The sequence below is a fragment of the Podarcis filfolensis genome (genome assembly GCF_964270895.1).
Source record: "Podarcis filfolensis genome assembly, chromosome: 2".
Taxonomy (NCBI): Eukaryota; Metazoa; Chordata; class Lepidosauria; order Squamata; family Lacertidae; genus Podarcis; species Podarcis filfolensis.
The window spans coordinates 71,658,763-71,686,529 of record NC_139605.1 but is presented as its reverse complement, the minus strand read 5'-3'; the positions used below and the strand labels follow the sequence as shown (position 1 = coordinate 71,686,529).

The 27,767-nt window shown below is 40.4% G+C and overlaps 1 protein-coding gene across 4 annotated transcripts in view; it reads left to right on the top strand.

Moving 5' to 3' along the window:
* Window positions 1-27,767, top strand: part of DPYSL3 (dihydropyrimidinase like 3) — a 59,384-nt gene that overhangs the window by 9,911 nt on the left and 21,706 nt on the right. For 2 of the 4 annotated variants that reach the window (XM_083593990.1, XM_083593989.1), the window contains exon 2: window positions 23,955-24,043. In XM_083593990.1, coding sequence (XP_083450116.1) covers window positions 23,955-24,043 — 89 coding nt within the window. Of the gene's footprint in view, window positions 1-11,413; window positions 11,848-23,954; window positions 24,044-27,767 lie in introns of those variants that run through there. The other 2 variants (XM_083593991.1, XM_083593992.1) reach the window with 2 other exon arrangements.

The window sequence follows — 27,767 nt, the reverse complement described above, 5'->3', positions numbered from 1 at the left end:
TGTATAAAGTATTTAATGTTAACAGGTGATTGCCACTTCTGCTCAGGATGAACAGCTTCCAGAAATGCTGCATATGTGTTGATTATGAAGAATACTTGCATAGTATCAGGATGCTTGCGTATCTAAATCAGGCATGAGCTCTGAACCAAATATCCCAAACCTTTGGAGAATTATTGTATTCAGTCTTCACTAAATTTGTACTTGTTTGACAAACAATTGGAACCTACTTATTTGTATCAGGTTGGAAATGATTGGCTTTATACGTCTTGTACTGTGAAGGAGTGGACTAAAATCTAGGCTTTGGGAGATTCAGAATAGCAGTGTGCTGCTCCAGCTCTGGGCCTTACATGATTTACTGATGGTGCTTTGCATTGTACTGAGTTTATGTTCAGCAAGATAATTGGAAATTTACAAATACAAATATTTGCAGTAATTGTGGTCACCTAGTGGAAGAACTGTATGCATTGCTATCGGAATAGTAGTAGTAGTAAAAGCGAAATAAAGTCAGTATTGCTAACCAGAAAGATCTCACTTTGCCACCAAGTGTCCTATCCCTCCTTTCTGTAGCAGTAATCCAAATGATCAGTCCTCTTTCCTCAACTCTTTCTTCCATGGAGGAAGTAATGCCACATCTACCTCCTAAACGACATATAACTGACTCAGCCACCCAGTTCCTTAGCAGGCTATTATGCCTAGTAACGAAAAATGAGCTGTGCTATCCCACATTGAAGTAAATTTGAATCTAAATCTAGGCCTAGTCTGTGTTAGATGCGTTTTATACTTGAATTACTATCCTAGTAGACTCAGAATTGACTTTTCATAAAGAACAGTCACAGCATCTGAGTTGGAAATGATTAAGAATCCATATTCTTTTAATTAAATTCATTGGAAACATGTTGGTTTAAATTAAGGAGGAATGGAGGAAGAGTAAAATGTCCTTTTGTTGAAAGGGGGGGAAACCATTTAAGTTAAAGCATGATTTTTTTAAAAGTCCAGTGCTTTGGAAAACTTTCCGTTGCTGGGGTTGTTTGGCTATATAAATTAGAGGCTGAGGAGTAGGTGTAATATGTGCAGGAGATTCTAACATCTGTCTATTCCCATTGTGTGTGTTTAGTTAAAATTGTACAGGAAAATGTGCAAGGCAGAACAGAAATATATAGTACAGCTTTGAATGAAAAGCATCTGGACAGAAATCAGCAATGTGTTTTCAGGAAACCCAGTTACTGTCCATTTCAAGTTTCCCAAATTCAGGGAGAGGTGCTTATGAGATCATAATTGGAAAAACAGATGTATTCAGAGGACCTTTCCTGATAGTGATTTTTTTGCTAAGTGAGCATTGATCATTTTGGCAACCATTTCTGGTTGTATTTCTTTTTCCAATAGAGATTTTGTGAAGAATTCATTTTAAAAACAACAACAAATCCTCCTGAAGAAGTATGCATGCACACAGAAGCTTATATCCAGAACAAACTTGGTTGGGCTTCTAAGGTGCTACTGGACAATTTTTTTATTTAAATTTTCCTTAGTTACTGGATTTTAAACTCGCTTTTAAAATCACACGCTGTAGCCTGAGTAAAGTACAAAAGGAAAACCAAAAAAGTCAACCTAAATAAAAGTCTACAGAACGTTCAAAAAGCTTCAAAATCAATACATTAAAAAATATTCAAGCAACAGTTGTCCCAAACGCCCCTTACTAACAGTCACATTTAAGTCTTGAAGATTAAAGTGTGCATACGTGTAATGGAACTGAACAGATAGCTGGAACTTTTTTGACAGTTGTTTGCTGTTACTCCCAGAGAGAGGCAAGTGTCATGTCACTTTGTGTTTGCTGGAGGGTTTATTGGGAAGATACAGCACAGTATCATAAGCTATTAAAAATACATTTTTAAGCCTTGTCTCCATTAACCATCAGAGTGTTCTTGTGTCCAGGAGTGTGAGCTCACCAGATAGACCTAAACACTGGACTCCTTCTCATGATGGACAATGACACTTAATTAGATGATATAAACTAAGTATTGATACACTAATGGGGAGGCCTTTTATTTTCTGCCTGTCATTCTGTTAGCTGGCTATCTCCATAATGAGCTTTATTCTTGGAGAAAGGACTCTGATATTATAGCCTCGGTGGTCTATCTTTCTTGCAAGGGTATGTTGCATTGATAATTGTGGACTAAAATATAAGCACTCTGTATATGTACATAAGGCCAAACACCTATGAAAGTACAAGTATTGCTAAAAATAAGAGGTCTGTGTGCCATAGGCAAGGTATGATGGGACAGATCCCCATCTAATATATAAATTGGACCAACTGGAGTATCTGTTAGTCATAGCCTAGCCCTATATACAGTATAAAAATTTGCTTTTAACATCAGATTCACACTGTTTTATATAAAACTATGGCTAGTGAAAACATTGATGAATACTAATATTTTAATATTTAGAGGCAGTATTAAATGCCTAAAAGCCTTGGTGATCAGCACCTGGGATATTTTCTCCTCTTCTATGTTTCATAAGTAGATGCTCTTTAAGATAACTTTATATTTGGGGAATTATACAGTATTTTTCTTGGTGGTGCCCTTCAATATTCTTATTATTCAAAAACAAATAAATATATGGTTTGCTTGAAAGTATTGTCACACAAATGTAAAACTGGAAAGAACAGCAACATTGAGCCTATATCATGTTGGTGTTTTAGCAAATATTCATTCACCTCATTAATTGTCTAGGTAGTAAGGTAAATGACATGTATCTTAGATGATAGGTTATACTGCTAACATTCAGAAAAACTCTGGTGAATATGATCTGTTTGGTGTATAGGATGTTCCTAATACCCCAGTGAGATCTAGAATTTGAAAGCTTTGTGGTTCTGAACCTCTTGCAGCTTTTCCTGTGTACTTCAGGTAGAGAATTTAAAATATGTTCTTCTCCATGTAGAACCTATGCTGAAATTGTTACAGTTTCTTTATGTGTTAGGTTTTATGCATTAGTACTATCATTTAAGTTGGCAAACACACCCATTTGTGATATTTGTCTGGCTGCTTGTTTTGTGTCAGCCAATTTCTAGTGTTCTCATAGTGTATCACAGTCTTCCCCAATCTGGTGCCCTCCAGATGATTTGGACTACAGCTCCCAGCAGCCCCAGCCAACCTACTTCTTACCCCATCACTGGTATGCACCATTTCGGTACAAATGTATTATTGTATTTTAGTGTTTTGTTGGAAGCCGCCCAGAGTGGCTGGGGAAACCCAGCCAGATGGGCGGGGTATAAATAATAAATTATTATTATTATTATTATTAGTCCTCAAGTAAGCAGGTGGCTTTGAGGAAATCACACAGCAACCACTGTATAGAACTCGCCACATACAACAGCTGCCATACTGATGAAATTTGAAGCTGCCTGTATATGGCAGACATCTTGCATGAAATGATCCTTCAAAACTACAAATACATCAGTTCAATCAAGCAAAACATCTGGGAAGTACTGCATGTTGTACAGTCTCACTGTGTGTCTCAGTGCATCTCAAATTGCAGCTGTGATTGTGGGAATTCCTTGAGACTTTGACAAGCACACCATATACGTGGTTACAGTGGGGAAAATAAATCGTGTGAATTTGTCTTCAGAAGTCTTTCTGTATGAATGTGAATTAAAAGACAGAACAGTTGCTGTAGATGAATGAAAAAAAAAATTGTCAGAAACAAAAACAAATGTCCAATAATGCTTTCCAGAAAGCAAGTTAAGGAAGCAGGAAAATGGCATTGCTTCATACATGTCCAACTGGAGCCTGGCTAAGGCAATGTGTGGTTCCATCCATGACTTTCCTACCTCTCAAATGGGAAATTGCTATGATCCTTTTATACTGACAAGTTTGGAGGAGGAAGTTCTGAGCAGAAATCTCACCTCCCTCTTAACATTCTTAGTATTGTGTGTAACTAGGGGGGAGTGAAACAGGTGCTTTGGTTTTACAAACTTTCCTTTATTCTTCATTCTTGTCAGCAACTGAATTATTGCAGTGGGGAAGCTGGATACTGTTCACTGTATTGACCAGATGATAATTGCATTGGGGGTGGGAAGAGAAATATCTTGCAATGAACTTTCTCCTCTTTTCTAGGCTCAATTTACAAAATCCTCAGATGCCCTGTCCCATTCAGGCTAGCTCTCTGGCTCTAACTAGCAGATTCAGGATGTGGTGCTTTCTGTTCTTCCAGAAAGAAGAGGGTAATTTGGCAAAAGCTGTAATAAGCTATTTTCTCCTTCTGGCTTTCACAGCTTTTCCTTGTGGCACTCTCAACAGCCAGTGACGTGGGGTGTAAAATTTTCAGTGCTTTATATTTTTGTGGAAAAAATCCAGTTTCATAGCTTCATCAGCAACAATGGATAACTTCCAATAGCAAGTATTAGGGAAGCTTAGCCATTTTAAAGTTTATAGCTTGATATACTAAATACAGGTAAAATGAACATGCTAAATTAGATCACTCTCAAGGATATCAGAAAATGTTGCAGTGCAAACTGAAAATATTCCAATGCTAATTGCCTCAGTTCAGACTTTTCTGGAAATTCCACATCTCTGGCAACAGCCCACGTGAAAAATTCGGCTACCTGCCTACTGCTCTGTAGCAACAGCAACACCTCCATACCTGCCTGAGTCTTAGAACATTGCCTACACGGTTTGTTTTATCATTCTTTATAGCTGTTGAATTTACTTAGTTTTTGTTTATTGGAAGCTAAGGGTTCAGGCCTTCTTTTGGAGGTGTTGGTGGGAGGGAATGAACATGAGCATGAACTAGAAGTTGTTCAAAGTTCTGCCCCAAAATGAACTTAATTCTCCTTTAGATTACCTAGCAGTTATGGAAACTACTTCCAGGCAGGGCTCTTTTTTTTCCACCGGAACTCAGTTTCAGCACCTCTCAGGAGGCATTAATGGTGAGTCCCTCTTTTTCTAGAAAAATAGCACAGCTCTCAGAGATGTTTGAACTGGTTCATTGAACTTCATTGAACTGAACTAGTTCATTCCAAACCCTGCTTATCATTGCAGATGTATTGCCCCCACAAACTAGGCTTTGAACTGTGCTTCTTCAAGGCAAACAACACTGTTACAAGCAAAGTGTCACCTTTAAAAGCCTTCTTTTGTTTGAAAAGCTGCTTGAGGAAGGGACAGTTTAAGAGTTAGAAGCAGGGAGTAAAGTACTCCCTGCACCTATCTTAATGTTTCCAGAGAACAACAAAACAGTTGCCTGAGTATCATTACTGATCAAGAGCTTCATTAACTACAAAACCCAACATTTGGGATCCCCTCCAAATCTTTCATAGGAATTTGTAGTCATTTTGTAGCTCTGCCCAAGCCAGTACTGTATTAGCACCCCAGAGTCTTTGGGCTATGTTAAGACAAGGTGTTTTAGATCCATTATGAAATTTGGACAACAGTGCATTGTAGGAAGATGGGGGATAACGTCAACCCTTTCCCTGCATAGATTTCCCATTGTAAGTGCTCCCTAGCTGCCCCATAATAGGTGCTTGGGTGAAGGCATTTACGCCAGAAAACAGTGCAGTATGGAAGGGTTCTACCTTCCCATCCCCACAGTACTAAGGTCTTGATTAATTCAGAGGGAGGAAGAGAGAGTTGTTGCTTTAAAAAAATGAAAAGTTTGGGAGAACCAATCATGGATCTCAAACATATATAATTTGGCCCACTGCTGCAGAAATTGGGTGAGGCATATATCATATCATATCATGCACATCAGGAAGTCATCAATGGTGTAAAGCTGATGCAGACTATGCATACTGTTTCCAGTGTGATTTTTGGCAGAAGCAGCAAGACTTAAGCACTTTTCTTTAAAAAAGAAAGAAGAAAAGAAAGAGTCTTTACAAGGGTAAAAAAGAGATATGAAACAGGCCCAGAAAGGAATGCTGGCAGCACATCCCATACAGGATGAATGTAGGGAAAACCATCAAGTGGAACAACTTCTAGCCTAGACTTGGCATGGAAGTTGATGTCTTGTGCAGTGAATCTGAGAAGTAAAAGCTTTTTCAAAAATGTCATTAAAAATGAATGTTTAAAAGAATAGAAAATGTGACTTGGCAACAAAGAAAGCAGAACCTCCCCTCACTTCCCAGAACATACATGCAGCCTGCATGGTGTAGTGTGATGTAATGGTTAGTGTAAGACTAGGACCTGGAAGACAAAGGGTTCAAATCCTCACTCAGCCATGAAACGCATTGGATGACCTTGAACGAGTCTTGGCCTAATCTTCACAGGGTTGTGAAGTAGATTAAATGAAGCAGGAGAACCCTGTACACTGCCATAAGCTCCTTGGAGCAATGGCAGGATATAAATATACAAAATAAAAACTAAATAAATATATTGTTTCTAAAATGCCATTAAATCACTTTCTTCAAAGAAGCTTTTAGTTGTGTTGCTACAGGGGAAAAATTGAACTTCATTGAGAATACTGGGTATTGCAATATAGTTAAATAGTGCAGAAAGTAATGGTATGAAGATATATCAAACTTTTGTCAGCTGACAAATATTCATTATGTGGCAGCATTCATCTTGTAGTTGCAGAGGCAAATCAATAAATGTTTCAGAGGCCCAAGAGGGATGGGTGGTGTGTGGTTGGTTTTTTTTTAAGGGATCTGTATTTAAACTACACTGCCTATTATCCAGGATGCAGGTGGCGCAGAGCCTAGGACTTGCCGATCAGAAGGTCGGCAGTTCGAATCCCCGCGACGGGGTGAGCTCCTGTTGCTCGGTCCCTGCTCCTGCCAACCTAGCAGTTTGAAAGCACATCAGAGTGCAAGTAGATAAATAGGTACCTCTCTGACGGGATGGTAAACGGCATTTCCGTGCCCTGCTCTGGTTCGCCAGAAGCGGCTTAGTCGTGCTGGCCACATGACCCGGAAGCTGTACGCCGGCTCCCTCGGCCAATAAAGTGAGATGAGTGCCGCAACCCCAGAGTCAGTCACGACTGGACCTAATGGTCAGGGGTCCCCTTTACCTTTATGTGTACCTTTACCCATTATCCAGTAATACACACTGGGTAGAATTCAGTGTTGTACTATTACAAACATTTCGCTTGACAAATGGAGCAATTCTGCCCCTCCCTTTCTGGATATTCTCCCAACACCAGCAGCCCTACCAAGGGTAGGGGGCGCAGGGAAGCAAGGGGGAACTCCCATTGTGTAAGTGCTTGCATGGGGCTTCTGCTGATGGGGTTTGTTAAGTGAATCCTGATCATGAAGTTTTATCTAAAAGATACACAAGTGAAAGTTGCGTCTGCTCATTCCCCCCATCCCACTGCAGTTCCCCATACTACACATTAGCTCTTTCCTAAGGGTCCTCTAGCCTCAGGAGAGGTTTTTCAGGGAGCTGTAGTGGGCCAGAAAATCCTGTTATACAAGCAGACTTATATCTGCCTAACTTTGGATGCAACTTATGAAATTATGTGTGTTGTAAAAAGGTAAAGGTAAAGGGACCCCTGACCAGGCCAGGTCCAGTCGTGGCCGACTCTGGGGTTGCGGCGCTCATCTCACTTTATTGGCCGAGGGAGCCGGCGTACAGCTTCCGGGTCATGTGGCCAGCATGACTAAGCTGCTTCAATATTTGAAGGACCATCCCTTGTTTTTATATTATGTATGTTCTTCACCACCCTGGAATCTATTGGATGAAGGGCAGTATACAAATAATTTAAACAAATAAATAACATTTAAGAAGTGCTTGGTTCCATTTGACCAGGCTGACTGTCATCCACCTGCAGCAATGCTGATTTACTAGATATGTGCTGCTGCTCTCCAGAGACAGTTTACCTCTTTGGTAAAGGTAAAGGACCCCTGACAGTTAAATCCAGTCGCGAATGACTCTGTGGTTGCGGCGCTCATTTCATCATGTGGCCAGCATGACTAAGCCGGTTCTGGCGAAACCAGAGCAGCACACGGTAATGCTGTTTACCTTCCCACTGGAGCAGTACCTATTTATCTACTTTCACTTTGACGTGCTTTCGAACTGCTAGCTAGGCAGGAGCTGGGACTGAACAATGGGAGCTCACCCCGTCGCGGGGATTCGAACTGCTGACCTTCCGATCTTTAAGCCCTAGGCTCAGTGGTTTAAACCACAGCGTCACCCACGTCCCTTTACCTCTTTGAAGAGGGTGGAAACCATACTTGCAAATGATTCGAGAAAGGCTCCAGGCCCACATGCCATTGCTGTGTTGAGAGTGCCACTGCTTTTGTAACCTAAATGGCACCATTCACAAGTGGACAGTATCAGGCTTAGGGGAACCCAGAGATTGTAGAAGCACAAGTAATTTCTATGACAAACTCTAAGGGGAACTTCAAAAACATCCCCCAAAGGATTGAGCGTGCTCAGTGGCTATGGAGTTTGGGATATGAGGAGAGGAAGGAAATGGAGTGGATACAATAGAAGAATAGAGTCTTTTGCAGCTCTTGCTATGTATATGGATTTTTCAAGAGAGTTTTTATAGCAATACATAAAATGACTTGCCAGATCTAACATCACACAAAAAGTGACAGGTGACTTTCCCCTTTCCACCATAAGTCCTGCCCCTTTCATTGAAAGTTCCATCTTTTGCTATAAATTTCATATTGTTTAATATAAGTTTGATAAAAATTATTCAAAAAAGTGATTATAAAAGTTTGTTTTAGGGTATCATGTGACCTGTGTACATGGCTGTCTCAGTGCTACAAATCTGACAGCGGGTTTCGAGTCCCCGTATAGATACTAAATGTTTGGGTTGCACCCCCCCCCCCCCGTAGATGTAATCACTAGCATCCAGCCTAGTGTTTGAAATTCCAGTGTGTGTATACTGTAATCTCTTCAGGGTAGCCTGCCCTTTGCCCCAGCTACAGCACAGATGTAGATGACCCAACCATCCTTACCCCAAGGCGTTATGAATGCTATGACCACTAGGAATAAGCCTTTCCATTGACCATTGACCAAACCAATGAGCTTTTTGGAAGACAGGGACATGCCTCTGGGATATGAGAACTAGGAGAGGTATAAATGTGAAGGCTGTTTTTTCTTACTACACTTGTCTATTGATTTATAAAATCTGTTTTCTTCTCGGGGCTAAGATGCAGAAAATGATTATTTGTTACAGAAGTTCCATGTCTTTCTGTGGAGATCCTGTAGACTAGGAAATCCAAATATTTTTATTAAGGGGATTTAATGGAACCACTAGTTTTTGTGCATTGCAGAAATACTCAATTTTCATTAAATAATATGCTGCACAAGAGATAAAATTAACTTTGTGCTATTTCTGAAAAGAAACTCTAGCCATAGGTAGTTCTGATTACTCGCTGTCTCTTTCACTTTATATTTAACAACAATTATTTGCTGTGATCTTTCTGTGTTTGACAAACCCACCACCTGCAACAGCTCCAAGAGAGGAGGAAGGGGATTCCTTCTACTGTAATTCCCAGTCTCTAAGCATAAGCCGCTCCACTGAGCATTTTGATGGATGCCCTTGGCTCACTTTTAATCTTCAAACCAGTATTGGCTTTTCCTTGGCATGCCAGGTGAGATGCATGCAAAAGAGGAGATCTGAGAGTGGAACAAGAGTAGAAAGTGGGAAAGGTTAATGTAGCAGAAGGATGCAGATTAATCAATATGCATAAAGACTCATACAAAAGAAAGCCCATGTTTGGGTCCACTTTATTCTCTAACTTCTCTGCATGAATTCTGAGGGTGGTGTAAATTGTTGAAATGTGAAAGTCCCTGGAGGTAAAAGTTCTTCATTGCATATTTATCAAAATGAAGAATCACTGAGCAACAAGAGCTGTTACGTTACACAAGTCAGAGTCATTTAGTCATTTGCTAGCTACTGTGGAAGTACTGAATTTCCAGTCAACCCAACTGGCAAATGTTTTTGTCTCCACTGAAAATAAGCGTTTCTAAGGGTAAGTGTGAGCCATCTCTACTGGCATAGTCTGTCGGCTGACATGGTAGGTGGTGGACCCTGAAGTGGCTCTGTGGTCTGAGCACCCACAGTCCTGGACTCATACCAAGGGGTTTGTGGTTAAAACCCTGGGTGCTTAGTGGGAATTCTAGAATGTGCCTTAGGATAGTTTGCTTCTTCCACAAGCTCTAGTGGCTGACTATACAATATTTCCCCTGCCCTCCCTTCAGCTTACAGAGCAGATATTTTGTACATATGTTCTGCAAATGGATGAGATTATCTCACCTCAGGTATGAAGCGCAATATCCACAAACCACATCAACAATCTTAGACCCCCTAACCACACTGTAAAACTTTTTAGAACAAAGAAAGTTTATATTCCAGAGGGCTTGATGATGAGAAACTTTTTGATTTTGCTTGTTTTGTGCCCCCCCCCAGCTTTATGTATGTCAATTACTTTTCACAAGCCCTGAAAGAAATGGATTTTGAAATAAAAACCTTTGAAAAAATATTGATCATTTTGACCAAAAAAATAAATATGAAAATTCTAAAAAAACAACCAGGTGGGGGGGTTGTTGTTCTAAAATAAAGTTAGGTATTGTAACCCTGTTGCACTTCTCCCTTTCCTGCACACACTATTTTCCGAACAACAGCAAGATTTTAAAAATGGATGGGTTTTGAATTCCTTAGGGAGCACTTTCCAGTGAAATAGAGTTGAAATGGGTTAGGTTTTCAAGCTTGGTCTAAAACCATGAGAACAAGAAGATTACTTTGCAGGGGATGGTGGAAGAATCACCACAATATGAAAAATGATGTGTGTCACAACACATTATTGTGTCAGCTGCATTGTGTAGGTGTGTCATGGGAATGCTCCCCATGCTCTTCCCAGGGCTGGAAGGGGGTTAGTTTATCCTCCGATTTGCTAGTAAAACTGAATGCATTGTCTAAAATGTGTGTCACCAAATTGGAAAGTTTGGAAAGCTGTGTATGGATTTTAAGGAGACTTTCTTACAAAAGAAATACTGTTGTAAATATGAGCACTAGCTTAACTGCCTCTTCCTTTACAAAGTTTTTAGTCTACTTTACCACATGCCAACTTAGCTGCTACTCTTCCACTTATGTACATTTTGTTAAAACATCTGTTTTAGACAAGAAACAAACTAGAATAAGGTTACCAGACGTCCCCGTTGCCTGGGGACAGTCCCCGGATTTACAAATCAGTCCCCATACAAAATCCATTGAAGTTGAAAAGTGTCCGCAGATTCATTGAAAAAAATCTGGTAACCTTAAACTAGAAGTCATTTGTTGCTCAAAGAGATGAAATATCTCTGACCATCTGTGGATACTAATTCCTAAAATCTTAGCTGCTTGCTAGTCTCTGGGAAGTTTGATGTGCTTTTCTGACTGCTCCCTTGAATTGTCAGTGCTGGCTTGTAGCTCCTTGCTTCTTCTGCAGTAGCTAACGTCCCTGGGAAAGAGCTTATGGGCCTTGCCCAGTCCCTTTGCAAATCTGGTAGCCAGTCTTTCCACTGCTACCCTCTAGCGGCTGTCATGCCTTACTGCTATGACTGCAGCTTGGAGTGGGTGAGGCAAATAAGGCGAGGAGAGAAAAATCAATGCACAGAGAAAGCGAGACTGGGAAGAAGGAGAAGGGAGGAGTCGCCTCATCAGCCATTCCTGTCTTACAGGGTCCCAGCTGTCATTGGTAAAAGAGGAGGGAGGGAGAGGATTTACTATTGTGTGAAACAAGTGGGAGGGGGCAAGACAGAGAGGAAGACGAGGAAAGGAAGGAAGCACCATTTGTTTCACCTGAGCTTGAGCTGCATTGCAAGCTGGTACTGCTCCTAGGTTGGAGGATAGGAGCTGGTTCTATCCCTGCCACAACAGCCGAACGTCATGTCTGGTTATCAGGGCAAGAAGAACATCCCCAGGATAACAGTGAGTGGCTTAACATATCTTCTTTCGTTCTCCCCACCCTCCGCTCTTCATGTTTGCTGCATTTATGCTTCTGTCTTCACATTTGTTTTGTATTAGTTTACTCATCCCCACCAGCTACTACCCATGTCAGTCTAGTTTTGTAAGAAGCTGGTGCTGATTCAATTCATATTTGCGAGGGATATTAAAAAGCCAGCCAGCTTGCAAAAATGAGGAGGTGCATGCAGGGGCAGCCCTGTTTAAGTAAATCTTGGGACTTCCATAAACTGTACAATTGACACGGAGGGGGGGACCTTCATTGTCTTGTGCTGTTAAATTACTGTCTGGGAGGACTGTACTTGTGTGAAGCAGTGATATCAGACTGCAGTATCTTCAAGCCCCAAAATGTTGCTATCAAATCTCTCTTCTCTCCCCCCCCCCACTCCCCCTTCATGTCTGTTGTCCATGTCTGTGGGGCATGGTGAGGATTTAGTGACATTCTGTTTTCAACCCTGCATGTTGGGAGTAGATACCCCTCCTTGTTCAGTTCAGGATGTTTGATCACTTTTTAAATGCTTTGGACAGACCCTTGTTTTTGTTTTTTGTTCTGTCACCACTCCTTTTTTTTTTTTAAGCAGGAACACTGGTATGCCTAAGTTGCCTGCTGCATAGTTTCGTTTGCTGCATATTTGGGTGCGTCATGTGCTTTGACTGGCTCAGGAAAAAGAGGAATTGATTCATCTGTAAATGTGAAAGCTTTGTTTTACAAATGAATGTGAAATATATAATTTTCTCTTCTTCTAAATAATGGTTTGCTTGTTAACATGAAATAAAAACTGTCTGTTGGAGAGCATGGGGGGAAATACCGTGGAAAATAGCAGTGTGTTTTGCATCTTTGCATCAGTGTGTGCCCTGCAGATGCATTTCCAGTGGCTTCATACTCCACCCTGATTTATTGTTGATGCAATGAAACGGCTTGCAGAGGGGGTACCCCCTTGGTCTTTAATAGGCCTGGGGTTTATTGTCGCTGGCTTCAGGTGCAAGGAGTGCAGCTGTGCTTTGTCTCCAATGCATTTTAATGAAATCTTTTGTGGGATAGGGTATGCATTGGGGGAACGGGTGGCTACTCCATCTTTGAGGCAAACAAAGGAAGCAGCACAACCAAGCATGCACACACACACACTCGCACACACACTGGGTTGGAGGGGGGAGAAGCTTAACAGATATTTTGTCTTCCACTGTGCTTGTTTAGAGGGCAACTAATTTCACTAAAGGATTGCCTTTTCTGATGGGATTTTATTGAGTGCTTTCTTTTGTTTGCCCATTTAATGGCTTAAAAGCATTTGAATAAAATTGATGCTCATGGATTCATTTTGTGATTTGTGGGGCATATTTTCCTACCTGTGACCTTAAATAAGGGATGAGTTTATGTTAACTATAGCTGCCAGTTTGTTTTTGTCACCAACCCACCCACCCCACCCCCACTGAAACAGCCAGTTTTCTTGAACCTTTTTTGGAACAGATATTTTTCTTTTCAGGTGAAAAACACTGAGAGTCGCAGACTAGACAGTTGGGACTAATTATATAAAAGAAGTAGACATAGCCAGCATCTTATTTTACTCTCACATTTCTGGCAGTACTGAATTATTTGCCTTTAATGCCAAAGTCATTTAATATTTAAGCCGATTTTTACCTGCTTTCAGATAAAGCAGCTAGGTGTGTACATGCACAGTATAATACTATAAAGCAGCCATGTAAAAGTGTTACATTTTCTTCTCTCTTAGGTCTAGAAGGTGTGACCTACATTAGCTAGCTAAATCCCATGATATTGTTTTCTTTTGTGCTGCTGCACCTGACTGCAGCAGTTTTGCCTCTTTGACGCTCTGTGCAGTGGGGCCGCACCTATCTTGGTATTCAGCATATGCTTTCTTATGCTTTCTTTGAAATAGTGGAAAGTCCAGCTGCACTAGGGTCCAGCTGCTCACTATTGTGTGTTGTTTCGTAGTTCTTCTTTGGTTATTTTATGGCTGCAATTAGCTTAAAAAATTATGGCATTTAGTGCTGTGGATCTAAAGTCAGGATAAAAGTAGTGATAATAAATAAATTATTTGAGGGTGATATTATTCTTTTCAGGGGTTTTTAAAGCATTCTCAGCAGCACTCTCTCAAATTAATGTCATTTTAAAAAGCAGTTCAAGATGGTGTAGCTGGAAAATAAATGGTAAAGTTAGGTATTCACCTTTAAAGACGTACACCTAACAGTCCTCTGATAGTGTTAATAATTGTCAATTCTATACCACATGGTAACCACATTGTACAGAACTGTAAGGTGTGTACTATTGCAAGAATGTTCCTTGTTCAGTATATGAGATGTTGGTCCCCTGAAGACATGACACATTGAAGAACTGCTTTCTTAGGAGTCATGGGGGAACCCCACCCCCACTTTCTACAGGGAGGTGCGTCCCTGCATTTGAAAGGGTGTGACCACCCAGGAACCAGAAGTAATTTCCAAGAGGGAAAGGGTATACTGGTATTCAATATTTCTTCTGCCCACAACACTGATTGCCACATGTGGCCAGCTCAGGCTGTGCACAGCCCATCGTTTTTTCCTCATTTGACAGGTTGACTAGCAGGGGATTGCAATGCTGTAGAAGAACATCTGAGATCAAGAAAATAAATTCTTGAGGTATAAGAGCACTGAATCCCTTTGTCATCATAGCTGCCAGTAAATCTCACTGCTAGTAATGAATATTGGAGTGAAAACAGTAGTACGCTTCCACAGGCAGTGATGTGTGCCTGGTTGTATGGGTGGGGCTCTGCCTAAACTCAGGCATAACAGTTTCTGCGTGATCCTTGGGGATAAGCCAAAATCTTGCAGAATAATAGTGTTGCTTGTTTGTACTTAGCTTGTACATAAACTAAGAAATCCACTACAACTTGTGCAGATATTCATCTTGCATATTGTTGAAAAGCAGTCTGATGAAATGGGAATGGCAGGGTGTCTGTCTTGTCTTTCATACTGGTGCTCATGAGCAGCAGCTGTATTGTGCATGTGTGGCTATTTTCACTGTGTTCTCAGGGCGTTGCCATCTTGAATATGGCTATACATGTATAGTGAGATTACCTAGACACCTGAATTAGGAAGATGGTGAGGTAGACTGAATAAAATAAGTTGTAGATAATATATTGGAACTGGCCAATATTGCAAAAGCTCAGTGGGCTTAGGTTAGGAAGTAAAGATGTGAGACAGATAAGATACAGACTATACAAATAGTATGTGTTTTGCTCAAAATAGACTCTTAGGGATCAAAATTACAATTGATGCTATGTTTATTTTTTTAAGTCTTGCCAGATAATTGACTATACTAAAGACAATAGATGAATCTTGGATTGCATGCAAAGAGCATGCAAGATTCCGATTCGGAATATTTCACTAGTGTTTTTTTACTCCTCATCAATATATTAGATCTTCACTTTGGGAAGAAAAATGGAGTCTTGAAGGTAAAGTGACTTTCTCAACTACATCTGCATCAACTACATGATTTTATTTTTAGACTAGTCGTTTTTCCACCGGGCATCTCCTAGCTCCACAGTATATTTTTGTTTATAAAAATATGGTATATTGGGGAATATACCATATATACCCAACTGGTGAACCCAGTGGAAAGTTGTTCATGAAGCTGAGGTTTCTAATAGTAACCACACCACCAGGATAATGCATACAGTGGTACCTCGCAAGACGAATGCCTCGCAAGACGAAAAACGCGCAAGACGAAAGGGTTTTTCGTTTTTTGCGTTGCTTCGCAAGACGATTTTCCCTATGGGCTTGCTTCGCAAGACAAAAACGTCTTGTGAGTTTGCTTCCTTCTTCTTAAAGCCGTTAATACCCAGCGAATCCGTGCTCCACAAGACGAAAAAATCGCTAGACGACACAACTCGCTGAACGAATTAATTTCGTCTTGCGAGGCACCACTGTACCTTGTACAGTATGTAGAACACTATTCACTTACCCCTGCAATTCCCAGAGATTGTGATTTTTGGATTGTCTTGGTAAAAAAGAGGGGACATAACAGCACTCTTTTACAAGAGAGAGCTGCATTGTTGTCAGTGCATGACCTTTGTAATGTTTCTTTCAGTAACAGGAATAACATTTAAACTCTGCCCTTCTTCCAAGCCATGTGCCTTGTGGACTGTAAATATGTAAAGTATTATCTTCCTGGCTGAAGCTAACCTGTTCCTTTTCTGACCTGAGTCTCAAAACATGTACCCAGTTACTGTATTTCTGAACATCTTTTGGCCTGTGAAGTGTTGCAGAGGACCAGGAATTGCATGCAAGTGTTAAGCAATTTCGAAGAAAAGTAATGGCAAAGAGATGGTTTTCAAGGAAGCATGCCTTTACTACACACACCCAGAATAGTTTACATAGGACTCCTTGATTCAATCATTTTAACAGGCCAAATCTGCTTAGTTGCAATAGTAGAATTCCATTGTCTGCTGTGAGACCATTCTCTATATAACTCTGCAGTGTATAAAGAGTCTGTGTAAAATTCCATTTTCATACTCCTGCCAAGTCAGGAAGCGGCTCTAATATATGTATGTTTTATGCTAATTTAACATACTTCATTGGCCACATACCCAATACTTTGAAATATGAGTATACATCTGAGAGTCGCACCTATGCCTATAAAAGTTCCAGGAAAACATCATGTGGGAGACAAGATGAACAAACTATGGAGCTACTCCAGCAGTACTCTGTGTGCATGTGCTGCCCAAAATTGTATAAGATGGCTTTCCCCCCTTAGACCTTTGAATATGTATGAAAGAAGTAGAGTAGAAAGAATCTACTCCAGTCTTTCAAAAGTAAAATGAGGAGGGGACTTAAGATTTAGATGAATGTTATTTTTTTTAACAGAAAAAACTGTTCTTATAACTTGGACTCCTGTTTGTTTTCTGTTTCTCTATTGTTTTTTACAAATGTCAAATATGATGTCCCAAAAATATGAGAAGGTAGGGAAGGCATGGTCTATCATTTGAAAGCAATCTGAAAGATGAAATAAATCACAAGTATATGCAGTGCTATTTTTCTAGAAAAGCAGGTGCTGGAACTCACCAGGAACACCTTCCCCTTTCTCTTAAAATGGCAATGGCACCCACCTGAGAGGTGTCAGAACTGAGTTCCGGTGTGTTACCCCTGGAAAAAAGCCCCATACCCACCCTTCTGCCACTACCACTACTGAACCCTAACACCAGTGTTAAAAACTTTATCAGAAGATATGTTGCTTGAAACACACAATCACAGTGAAATTGATTTCCTGAGGAATACTGCCCATTGTGTTTTTTAAAGAAACCCAGTGAATAGAATTACTTTGTGGCTTGTCTGTTAAAGTTCTGGCTTCTCTTGATGCTTTGGTTCCATTTCAAAGGCAAAGGGGGTGTTGGGTTCAGGAGCTAATAAGGACAGTAAGAGTAATACTCAATGGCTTGGCTTGGGGCCAAGACACTTGAAAATACAGAAGACACAGGGTTAGCCATAGCATATATTTCCCCCCACAAGCTGGAAATACATAGGAATTGGAAACTTGATTTACAATTGGTCCTTTGTGGTAGGGATTTTAAATCAGTTATTTATTTTAGATCAATCTGCCTTTCTACAGACCATTGTTGTTGGTAGGGAGCATGCTAGTAATTGCACATTTGTGCTGCCTACCAGGAACATTTGACTGGATTGATCAATATAGATTTTTAAAGTCACCAGGAAAAGGGTCAATTTTAAACCAATGAATTAAACCAAATTTCCACTTTTCTAATTCATCTATTAACATGCATCCTAACTGGTTGTTGTAGCAATTAAAACTTCTTCATACAACCTATGAATATAATCCAGAACCTCTGATCGTGTAGCCTACATGGCCTTTGTACAAAAGCACTTCCTGCAGATTTGGAATAGTTTTAAAATTAGGAGTGCCTGGTGCTCTTGCATATGCAAGGACACTTAGCAAGATCACTTACATGAACATTAAGTAACCAGAAGTTTATTGTTGTTAGCTACATTTATATCCAACCTTTCCTACAAGAAGTATAAGACAGCATGCATAGCTCCCACCTTCCATTTTATACTCACAACAGTCCTACAAGCTAGAGTAGTGACTGGTCTAAAATCACTTCATGGCCAAGTGAAGATTTGAACCCAGTTCTCTCAGTCCAACATTCTAAACACTATATCACACTGTCCATTTCAGTGGAAAAGGGAAATGCTCTTTGGTTGACTTCTAAATATTCATGGCTTCCTCAGTGATAACTAGAATATATATTACATGTGTCATATCTGTAATATGTGATCTTGAAAGTTGCATATGTTTGCCTTTTGTTTCTATTTTTAAGACAATATTCCTTCTACAGAGTCAATTGCTTTAAACATGTTTGAACTGAATTTAGATTTTGTTTTAAACCACAAAACAAACCTAACTAATCTTTTGGAGAGAGAAAAAGTTGTTTCAGAGAAAAAAATGGTTTTTACTGATCCATCCTGTGGTGCATAATCCTCTCCAGATTTTTATAGACACCAGCTATCAAGGAATCTGGCAGAGGTGCCAGAAGTTTCAGTATCAGTCTTGGGGCCATTTCACATATCTACAAACGTTACTTCCATTACAAATCTATGCAGTTAGTCTACATAGAGTGAATGTTTGCCTGTGAATTACTACAAGGATAAATAGATTGTATTCATAGTAGAGCATCAGTGCAGTTTGTCCCATTCATGGGAGTGATTTATGCTTGTGAAACATGAAGGGCTGAATTGTGCTACCATTCTACCTGTGTACATTCAATCTCAACTAAAAGAAACCCGTGCATTAGTATTCCATGTGCACCCTTCTTTTCTCATAAAGTCAGTGTTGTTTTGTGCAAGGATTTTTGGATGGCAGGGGGGAAATGGGAGTTCATGGTGGCTTGCATCTTTTTAAAATCAAGCCATCTGCCTTCCTGATCTTGCTTTTGCAGTCAGACAGTACTAATGTCTCTTCCTGTACAAACTTGCAGAGGAGTAGCCAAATGAGTCTCTGCTCTTAATAGTTCATGGCAGTGTATGCTGTAATAACTTTTTAATCTTAAAGGTGGTAGATAACTCTTTGCTGTTTATCCTTTTGGTAGAAAACATCTGGTGTGTAGGGTAACATTTATGTGAGAATGAACAAGCAATAAAGTTTCCTGTAGCCACAGAGAGGCATCTTCATTTAACAGGATGCTCAAAGGAGGTAACAGAGAAGGCCTGGGATCTGTGCCAGAATTTCCAAAGAGAATCCAAGATGCACTTAGATTCTTGGTGCTTTTGTTGTGACTCCATGAATGTGATTTCTCTCATCTGTATCTTGCAGATAAAATTTCCCTCAGGCCAACAGTGGCTAATGATGCAGCCTGAAACAGGGTTGGCAGGAAGACATGGCTGGGTGTGGGGAAGCAGAAATGAGCTTTGGCAGGATGAACAGTGTGTTTATTGTAATAGCCCGGGAGATCTTGGTAAGCATGCAAAAGCCCTTGAATTAGTCAGGCCCGTTTCCTGATAAGCGCTTCAGTTTCCTCTTTAGTTCCTCTTGCATATGAACGAATCCAGAACTTTCTGTGCCAGAATAGACATGATGTCATTGAATGTGCCATCCCCCACCCTTTTCTGCCTACCAACTAATGGAGTTGGTGCTGGCCTTCCTCTTTCTTATTTTACTGCTACTAGGGCTCGGCACAAATTATAATAAATGCAAAACTTTTAAATATCAATGAAACAACCACTAAGGCCATTACATTCCTGTATACTTTCGCTACAGCAACAGTAGACCAAAATAAACTTCTAACTGTGCTGTGCCTCCTTTATTCAGATGCATTAGCATCAGTTACCTCTGCCCTTTAAGAATTCAGAAGGGGGAAAATGTACTTCAGTCAAAAAAGTTAAGTAACTTGCATTCAGCAGTGAGTTAGGACAAGGTGGCAATAAGGGAGGTGCACACAGACCTTTTGTTCCTCTTAAGGTTTTGTTGGGCTGCAAGCATGCAGACAGGGGAAGGCTGTATTGAGCCCTGTCAGAATCATCCCTCTGTGAGTGCTGGTACGAGCAGATTGTTCACTTTTTATTTTCTCCACATCACATATTTTTTTTTATTTGGAGATCACATTTTAGAGCACGGGTCTGAATCTAGAAGATAAAGATTTTTTTAAAAAAGCATTGCAGATCTAGTACTGTACTGTATTAAAACAAACACAGATTGTGCTACAATGTAATTTGCTCACACTTGATACATTCTGCTTATGAATTCCTGGCCTGACCTTCAACACTTTCCCACCAGCCCTTTAGTATAGGCAATGTTATTTTGCCACACCCCCTAATTATTCTGTTTGCTTCACAATTTTGGGAAACTTGGTGTCTAGAACTGAAATTGATCAGCCTAGGTGAGATTTTTGTCAAGAGCTTGCTTGTTATTTTGTGCTGAGGAAATCACCAGATATTCATTATACAGTGGTACCACGGGTTACATATGCTTCAGGTTACATGCGCTTCAAGTTACAGACTCCGCTAACCCAGAAATAGTGCTTCAGGTTAAGAACTTTGCTTTAGGATGAGAACAGAAATCGTGCTCCGGCGGCGCGGCAGCAGCAGGAGGCCCCATTAGCTAAAGTAGTGCTTTAGGTTAAGAACAGTTTCAGGTTAAGTACAGACCTCCGGAACGAATTAAGTACTTAACCCAAGGTGTTATGTGTACTATTAGAATGCAGAAGTCTTAGGGTAATCTAAGAAACAAGCTGAAATTGTATAGTTGTTTTTAACAGTGTATTTCATATTGTATTACAACATGTGAATAAAACTTGGGGTCCTTTAATGGGAGACCATACGGATAATACATATGTACCCCTGTCTCTTTCAGATGTGTTGGGCATTTGAAAAATGTTTGTAGGAGGTCTTCCAAGAAACTTCTCATTTGGGAACAAAGCATAACAGCACACCTTAAAATCAGTAAAATCACAGGTTGTGTACGAGTGAGAAAGATGATGTTTAAGAACAGAGAATTGTATTTTTTGTCTCATTGCACCTCAGGAATTATGAACTCGAGTTGTTGCTTATTTGAATTTTCACCTGTCCAGGAAGGCCAACTTTATTATAGAAGTAGATGCCATGAAGAATGAAGAGGTTGGAGGGGGGGAACTGTTGTTGTCATAAATTCCCTTCTAATATCTACAAGCCTTGGGTTATTTGGAAGACAGGTGGTGCTGTGGTCTAAACCACTAAGCCTCTTGGGCTTGCCAATCAGAAGGTTGGCGGTATGAATCCCCATAATGGGGTGAGCTCCCATTGCTCTGTCCTAGCTTTTGCCAACCTAGCAGTTCAAAAGCACACCACTGCAAGTAGATAAATAGGTACTGCTGTAGCAGTAAACAGCATTTCCAAGCACTCTGGCTTCTGTTCTGTTGCATCAGAAGCAGTTTAGTTATGCTGGCCACATTACCAGGAAAGCTGTCTGTGGACAAACGCTGGCTCCCTTGGCCTGAAGCAAGATGAGCGCCACACGCCTTTGACTGGACTTAACCGTCCAGGGTCATTTATCTATTTGGAAGACTAGCGATCCTTAACTAGCAATCTGTATTGTAATGTCTATTCACTTAACTGATATGCTTGGACTATACTCCGAATAACCATGGAACCCATAACAGTGGGGATTCAAGGTTGCAGAGAGTAAAGAAACTAACCAAATGTGTAGGTTATTGTAACAGCTAAGAAAACAAAGCCCTTTTTGTGTGAACGGAAATAACTATTCCTGGTTCACGAGTCATGTGTGTCAGCATGGCGCAGCAGCAGAAAGGACCATGGAGGAGCAAAGCATCTGCAAGCTCCCTCTCTGGAAGCCCACTCATTTGTGCTAAGCTAAGTGTGATGTGTGGAAGAGGTGAATGCATTTCAGAAAAGGACTCTGTGTATCCAAGGGAGTATTTCTTGCATTATTTCCCCCTGATTTTTATTACGATGTTTGCATGAGGTCTTGCTTTGGATCTCATTGGGAAGTAAGATATATGGGGTAGGTATGGAACAGGGTTTCCCCAGACTTGGATTTCCAGCAGTTTTGGACTACAACACCCATCATGCCTAGCTAGCAGGACCAGTGGTCATGGATGGTAGGAACTGTAGTATAAAAACAGCTGGAGACCCAATTTTGGGTTCTTGTTGGAAACAATAGAGGAGTGCACCTTGGGGGGTGAAGTCAAACTGCTGGAACGTTGCAGCACCTACTGTGGCTGTAGAGACTGATATGGGAGAGACAAATTTTGTTGCAGATGGGGTTTCTTTGTAAATAGTGTTTTATACTTTTATTATTACATTGGTTTGGCACTCGTATACATTATGATTTTTTTTACTTTTTTGCATATATATTCAAACTTGTTTTTTCACAACTGGTGCTTTTTTTTTTGCCTCCCCCCCATTAGTGTTTACTTTTCTCTAGAGCCAGTGACCATCTCATTGGGTTGTTCGTGAAGGGGAGGTTTATTTACTTTGGGTTCCCTCCCCCTAAATATTCATTTCCACTGCTGCAAACCTTACAGTTCCCTCAAGCTGGTAGCCAAATAGCTAAAACGGAAACAATCATTCAACTTTCTTGAAGCATTTTTAGGAAGCTCATTTTTACAGTGAACTGACCTTTCTACAACACAAAAACATTGCCTTTCATCCAAAATGTCTTAAGGCTGCAGAGTGTGCACGGAGCTTCTCCCAAGGAGGGGCTGCCCCAATTACGGTGTTGGAATGTGTGCAGCGCATGCATGGCATGTAACTGAATCCTTGGCCTGTACAGAGTTGGATGGGCACATTAGTCTGGGGGTCGTGTTTATTTGATTTTGTTGTCTCCTATGACAAAAAGAGAGAGAAAAGATAGTGAAAAGGAAGAAGAGTGCTTGCCGAAATAACAAAAATTGTGGTGTTTTTTTATTTTTTGTAAATTGTCTTAGAATTTGAGGCAAGGACATTTTAGTCAAAAAATATTTTGAGTCGGGAATGCAGAAATCAAACATTGTCTGGGTTTCCAGTTGAATGCTGCTTTTAGGCTACCCATAGGCAGCTTCTTGGCCATTGTGAGAACAGGATGCTGGGCTAGATGGACCATTGGCCTGATCCATGAGACACAGTGATATGGTAACATCCAAAGGAATAACTTTCATAAATACATTAAAAAAAACTGGTGCAGTGAAAGAGCCCCCCCCCCCCCCCGCCACTGGTGTAAACAGTGGGGATACGAAACTGCCTTAGTTTAACCACAAGGGACCAATTAACTCTTTCTGGAGTCCTTGGGAGTAATTGGTTCTGGCATGTACCAGCTTGCTGCTTGTGGCCCAGCACTGTGGATTATGTTGGTTATTCTATGATGGTCAACCTTTTCAGGCCCAGGACCCACCTTTAGCCCATTTGTGTACCCTCTCTAATTTTTTTAACTTAAATGGTGCTGATATTTTGACTTGCCTTAGGTCTGGCTGTGACCCAGTAATAGATCCCTATCCACCAGTTGAAGATCTATGGCAGGCATGGCCAAACTTGGCCCTCCAGATGTTTGGGACGAAAATTCCCATCATCCCTGACCACTGGTCCTGTTAGCTAGGGATGATGGGAGTTGTAGTCCCAAAACATCTGGAGGGCCACGTTTGGCCATGCCTGGTCTATAGGAAGTTGGTAAGTCTTTCCTTTGGTCCAAGTGTTGAACTAAATCTTTTGCACCTTCCAATGCAGATGATTTTAATGTTGTGAGCCCCCCCCCAATGTAATGTTGATATGATGGTGCTCAAAATTAGCTTCTACACTGAATGCTGTTAAAAAAGAACTCTCAGAACTGTTCAGTAGTAACAATATCAATAGCGTCCAGGTGAAACTGCCGCTTGTTCATAGACAGCAGTGGGATTGCAGCAGCTAGCCAGCTCTAGGGAAATGGGCAGATAATTTGTAACTTATGCCAAACAGAGATGGAATTGATTAAAGATTGGGCCTACTTTAACTAAGCACAGTTCATTGGCTTTGTGTTACTCTTTCCATGGACACCCTGTGTTATAAAAAGGAGATGCAAACATATGCATAACATCTGTCAAATAAAAATCTTTTCTTTCTCTTCACAGAGCGACCGTCTTCTCATTAAGGGAGGGAGGATAGTCAATGATGATCAGTCATTCTATGCTGACATTTACATGGAGGATGGTCTTATAAAGTAGGTATACAGTTCCCACAGCCCACTCTTTGTTTTCCTAGTGGTCAGAATATATCTATCTCTTGAAGAAAGGAACGGGATTTCAAAAATTGTTATGTGCAAGTTTATATTGCATGTATACTGTCTTGTTATTCATGTCAAATAGTCTGTGATTAAGTCATTTACAGCACATGGCTTTCTATATCAGTGCATTTAAACTGTCATAGTATTTGGAGACCCTTTGCTAAAGAGAAGAGATGACAAATGTAATTTATGTTTGGTTTCTGGCTTGCCTACTGCATCATAAAAATGACTGTTACATTTATTGCAGTTAAAGATGGTAAAGATTTTCTTAAAAGAAGCTGTGTCTTTAAGATTCTGATGGGTTTTAGGCAAAAGTTGTTATGGTTTCTGTTTTATCTGGCTTCTGGTTATGTTTATGAAGTCAAAGTAATGACTCCAGTGGTTAAAGGCTGAAATTGTTCTAGTGTGTAAATACATGCAATTAGGATTAAATCCCAGTGCAGTGAGGTTTGAGTTGTGGGATATTTTATAGCCAAGGATCTCAAATGTTCTTTGCCATTAAAGTATAAAAGCAAGTATCCAGATTCTTCTGCAGGAAATATTTTTAAAAGCAGCAACAGGGGGAATCAAATAATATTTAAGAGGAGGAAATTGTCCAAGTGTTCAAACCCTGAGGGAAAAAGGCAATTTATTAACTGCTGGTTTGTTGCCACAAAGACATTTGGAAAGAGTACCATCTGTAAAATATTTAAAACTCACAAATAATTTTTCAAATGTTGTGAGTCCATTGATACAGAGATGTGGGGTGTTTGTGTTTAAAGGTTTCTTTTTTTATACCCCAAAAATGTATCCCCAAAAGATGTATACAGGCAACGAGCATTTTATGCTTGTTCAGTATGTGTGTAGCTGCACACATGTGCATCATTGCAACCTCGAAGTGGCCGGAAAAGGGGGGTCAGAGATGTAACAGGGCTCTGCTGATGTGCACAGGTTAGGAACATAACCCCCGTGCAAAATGGCCATTCTCTGTTGTATCACAAGCTGCCAGATTTGATTTGAATAACTATTTGGTGTAATCAACATTTTGATGAATGCAAGAGTTGGAATTGCTTCAGTTAAAACTGAACCAGTGTTCTTTGTGTACACAAGGTTGTGTGGGCTTGTAACCCCCCCCCCCCGCTTTAAAAAAAGACATTCTGCAATTTGGGCACTTTGGCTTAGAGAAGTGAGTATTAGTGGTATAAAACTTACTCATATGTAAGCACAAAGAGCATGGAATTGTGCACGTATTCAGAAGGGCTAATAGAATACATTTTGGAACATATATTTATACTTGTATTCCACTTGTCTTTCCATTATGTATAACAGGATGCCCAAAGCAGATTAAAATCAACATAATTTTCAAAAAATATCAAAATTGAAAACAAAAAGCAAACAGCAGTTAAGAAGAAAGGAAATTACAAAAAGCTTCAGCTCAAAATTCAGACAAATTATAAGCTTGAATAAAATTGTCTTTACCTGGCATCTAAATGCCACCAGAGAGGAATCAGCCAGGTTCCCTGGGGCAAGGTCCTCCAGAGTCTTGGCACCACTAGAGGAGGCAATGTTAGAGGAGAGGTAGCTGTAGGGGGGTGGTCGCACTGGGCACATAACTTTTGGGGCGCAGAAGCAAGCTCCACCACTATTGCTCCAAGGTAGAGTGGGAGGTGGGTGGCTAGATTTTGGCATTGCACAGGGTGCCACTGAAATTTGAGACACCGAGGTCCACCAGTGGTTAGAGGGGGTTTGGATGTGGTAGAGATGTCTTTGCTGGTGAGGATGAGGCCCCCACTGTGCCTGCTGAAAGCACAGTGGAGTGCATTCAACTGCCTAACGTGTTTCTACCAGCATTTACTGTTGTAAGACCCTGAAACAGAACACTGTACACAAGCTGGGATAGGGTTGGTGATGGATCTGCTGGATCCAAAGCAGGCCTGTTTCGTGGAGCTAGCAAAACAAAGTGGAAAATTACAGTCCTTCGGCTTCTACCCTGGCCAGCAGGGCTGTGGGTGTGGCAGTGAATCCATTGGTTCACTACCACCCCAGCTGCAACGTGGATTGCTGTGTAAGTCCTTCATGTCAGTGGAAGATGAGATTCAAGCAAAAAGATAATATTTCTTGTACTGCTATAGCACAATGAACGTGCTGTTAAAAATTCTGCACAGAATGCACAAGGCTATGTCAGTGGATGTCCAAATACATAGCGAACTCATTGTCAACTCCCAGGGAAAGGTTTTTGTTTGTTTTATAGAACTTTTTGATGGTGGTGGAATTGCAAAACTCTGGCAAAACTTAAGAACAGTTCAGCAGCTGTGTCCATTATATTTGGGAGTTTTCATTTTTTGCAACAAGTAATTCTAACTTTTAGACCTTAAGGACTTGAGAATTGTTTTTGCATATGGAGACAGGGCTTTTAAAAATATTTTTTAAAAGCTTTCTTTTTACCTCCTATTTATTTACAACAAAATACAAGTTTGTTTATTTTTAACATCCAGACAAAATTCTCATGGAATTAATCGGTTGCAAATTGTACAATTGGTGCTTTAATTTTTGTGGTAGTAAATAGAGGTGGGAGCTTGATCTTTTTTCAGTTATTTTTTATGTTTATTTTGGAGCAACCTGATCTCATTATACCTTTTAATGGTGTGAATGAAGAGTGATTGCATCCAGTAAAGCTGATGTTGCAGTAAGTTCAGGACTGACAAAAGAAAATGCTTCTTCACACAATGAACTTTTGGAATTCACTGCCATAATATTTGCTTCAATGCTTCTTGCTTACAGCCACTGCAGTGCTGTAAGCTTGGATGAGGGAAACTGAGGTTTAGATCCCTGCTCAGCTGTGAAGCTTACTGGGTGAACCTGGGCACCTTTCATTCTGTTGGATGATTGTGGGCACCCTGAGCTCCTTGAAGATACAATATATAAATGCAACGAATTATCCTAATTCATGAAGGTTGGTCTGTGAACAGCTGTGAATAGCCATGCTAGCTGCCCTAAATGACACCATGTTTAGAAGCAGTATGCTTCTCAATTTTGAATCCAGGGGATAAACAGAGGTTGGCCATCACAAAAAAGAAAATAAATCCCAACAATCTGAAGTCTTGATAAAAAGATTGGGTTCAAAAAATAGTTGCAAACTAATGTAAACACACGCAGAGAGAGAAACAGAGAGAGAGAAGGGCAGGATTCACCTAACAAGCCCCTTCAGCAGAAGCACAAGGACTCCTGCTTGCACAATGGGACTTCCGCCCCCTTTCCCTGTGTACCCATCAAAATTGGCTCAAGTCAGTCAGGAGAGCCCCCAGAACAGCAGAAAGAGGAGAGGGGGTTTGTTCTATCTGGCAAGCTGAAATGCTTACACAGATGGAATAGAACAGTGTTGAATTCCACCAAATATAATTTAATGGAATCTAATGACAATTAAAAACAAACAATGCTATTTATAACCAAAGCAAAAGCATACAAATGCAAACATTGTATATTAGCAAAATAACTGAACAGATGTAGCTCATAAGATATCACAGATCGCTGGAATGTCAAGAAACAAAACAAATAAAACTTGCAAACTATCCCAAGACTCGAAGATATTTTGATATTGGTCTTCCTCACTGGTCTTTACTATGTGTATGAAAACTGCTTGGTGGAAAAAGTAACTGTAACTCAACAAACACAAAGCCAAATG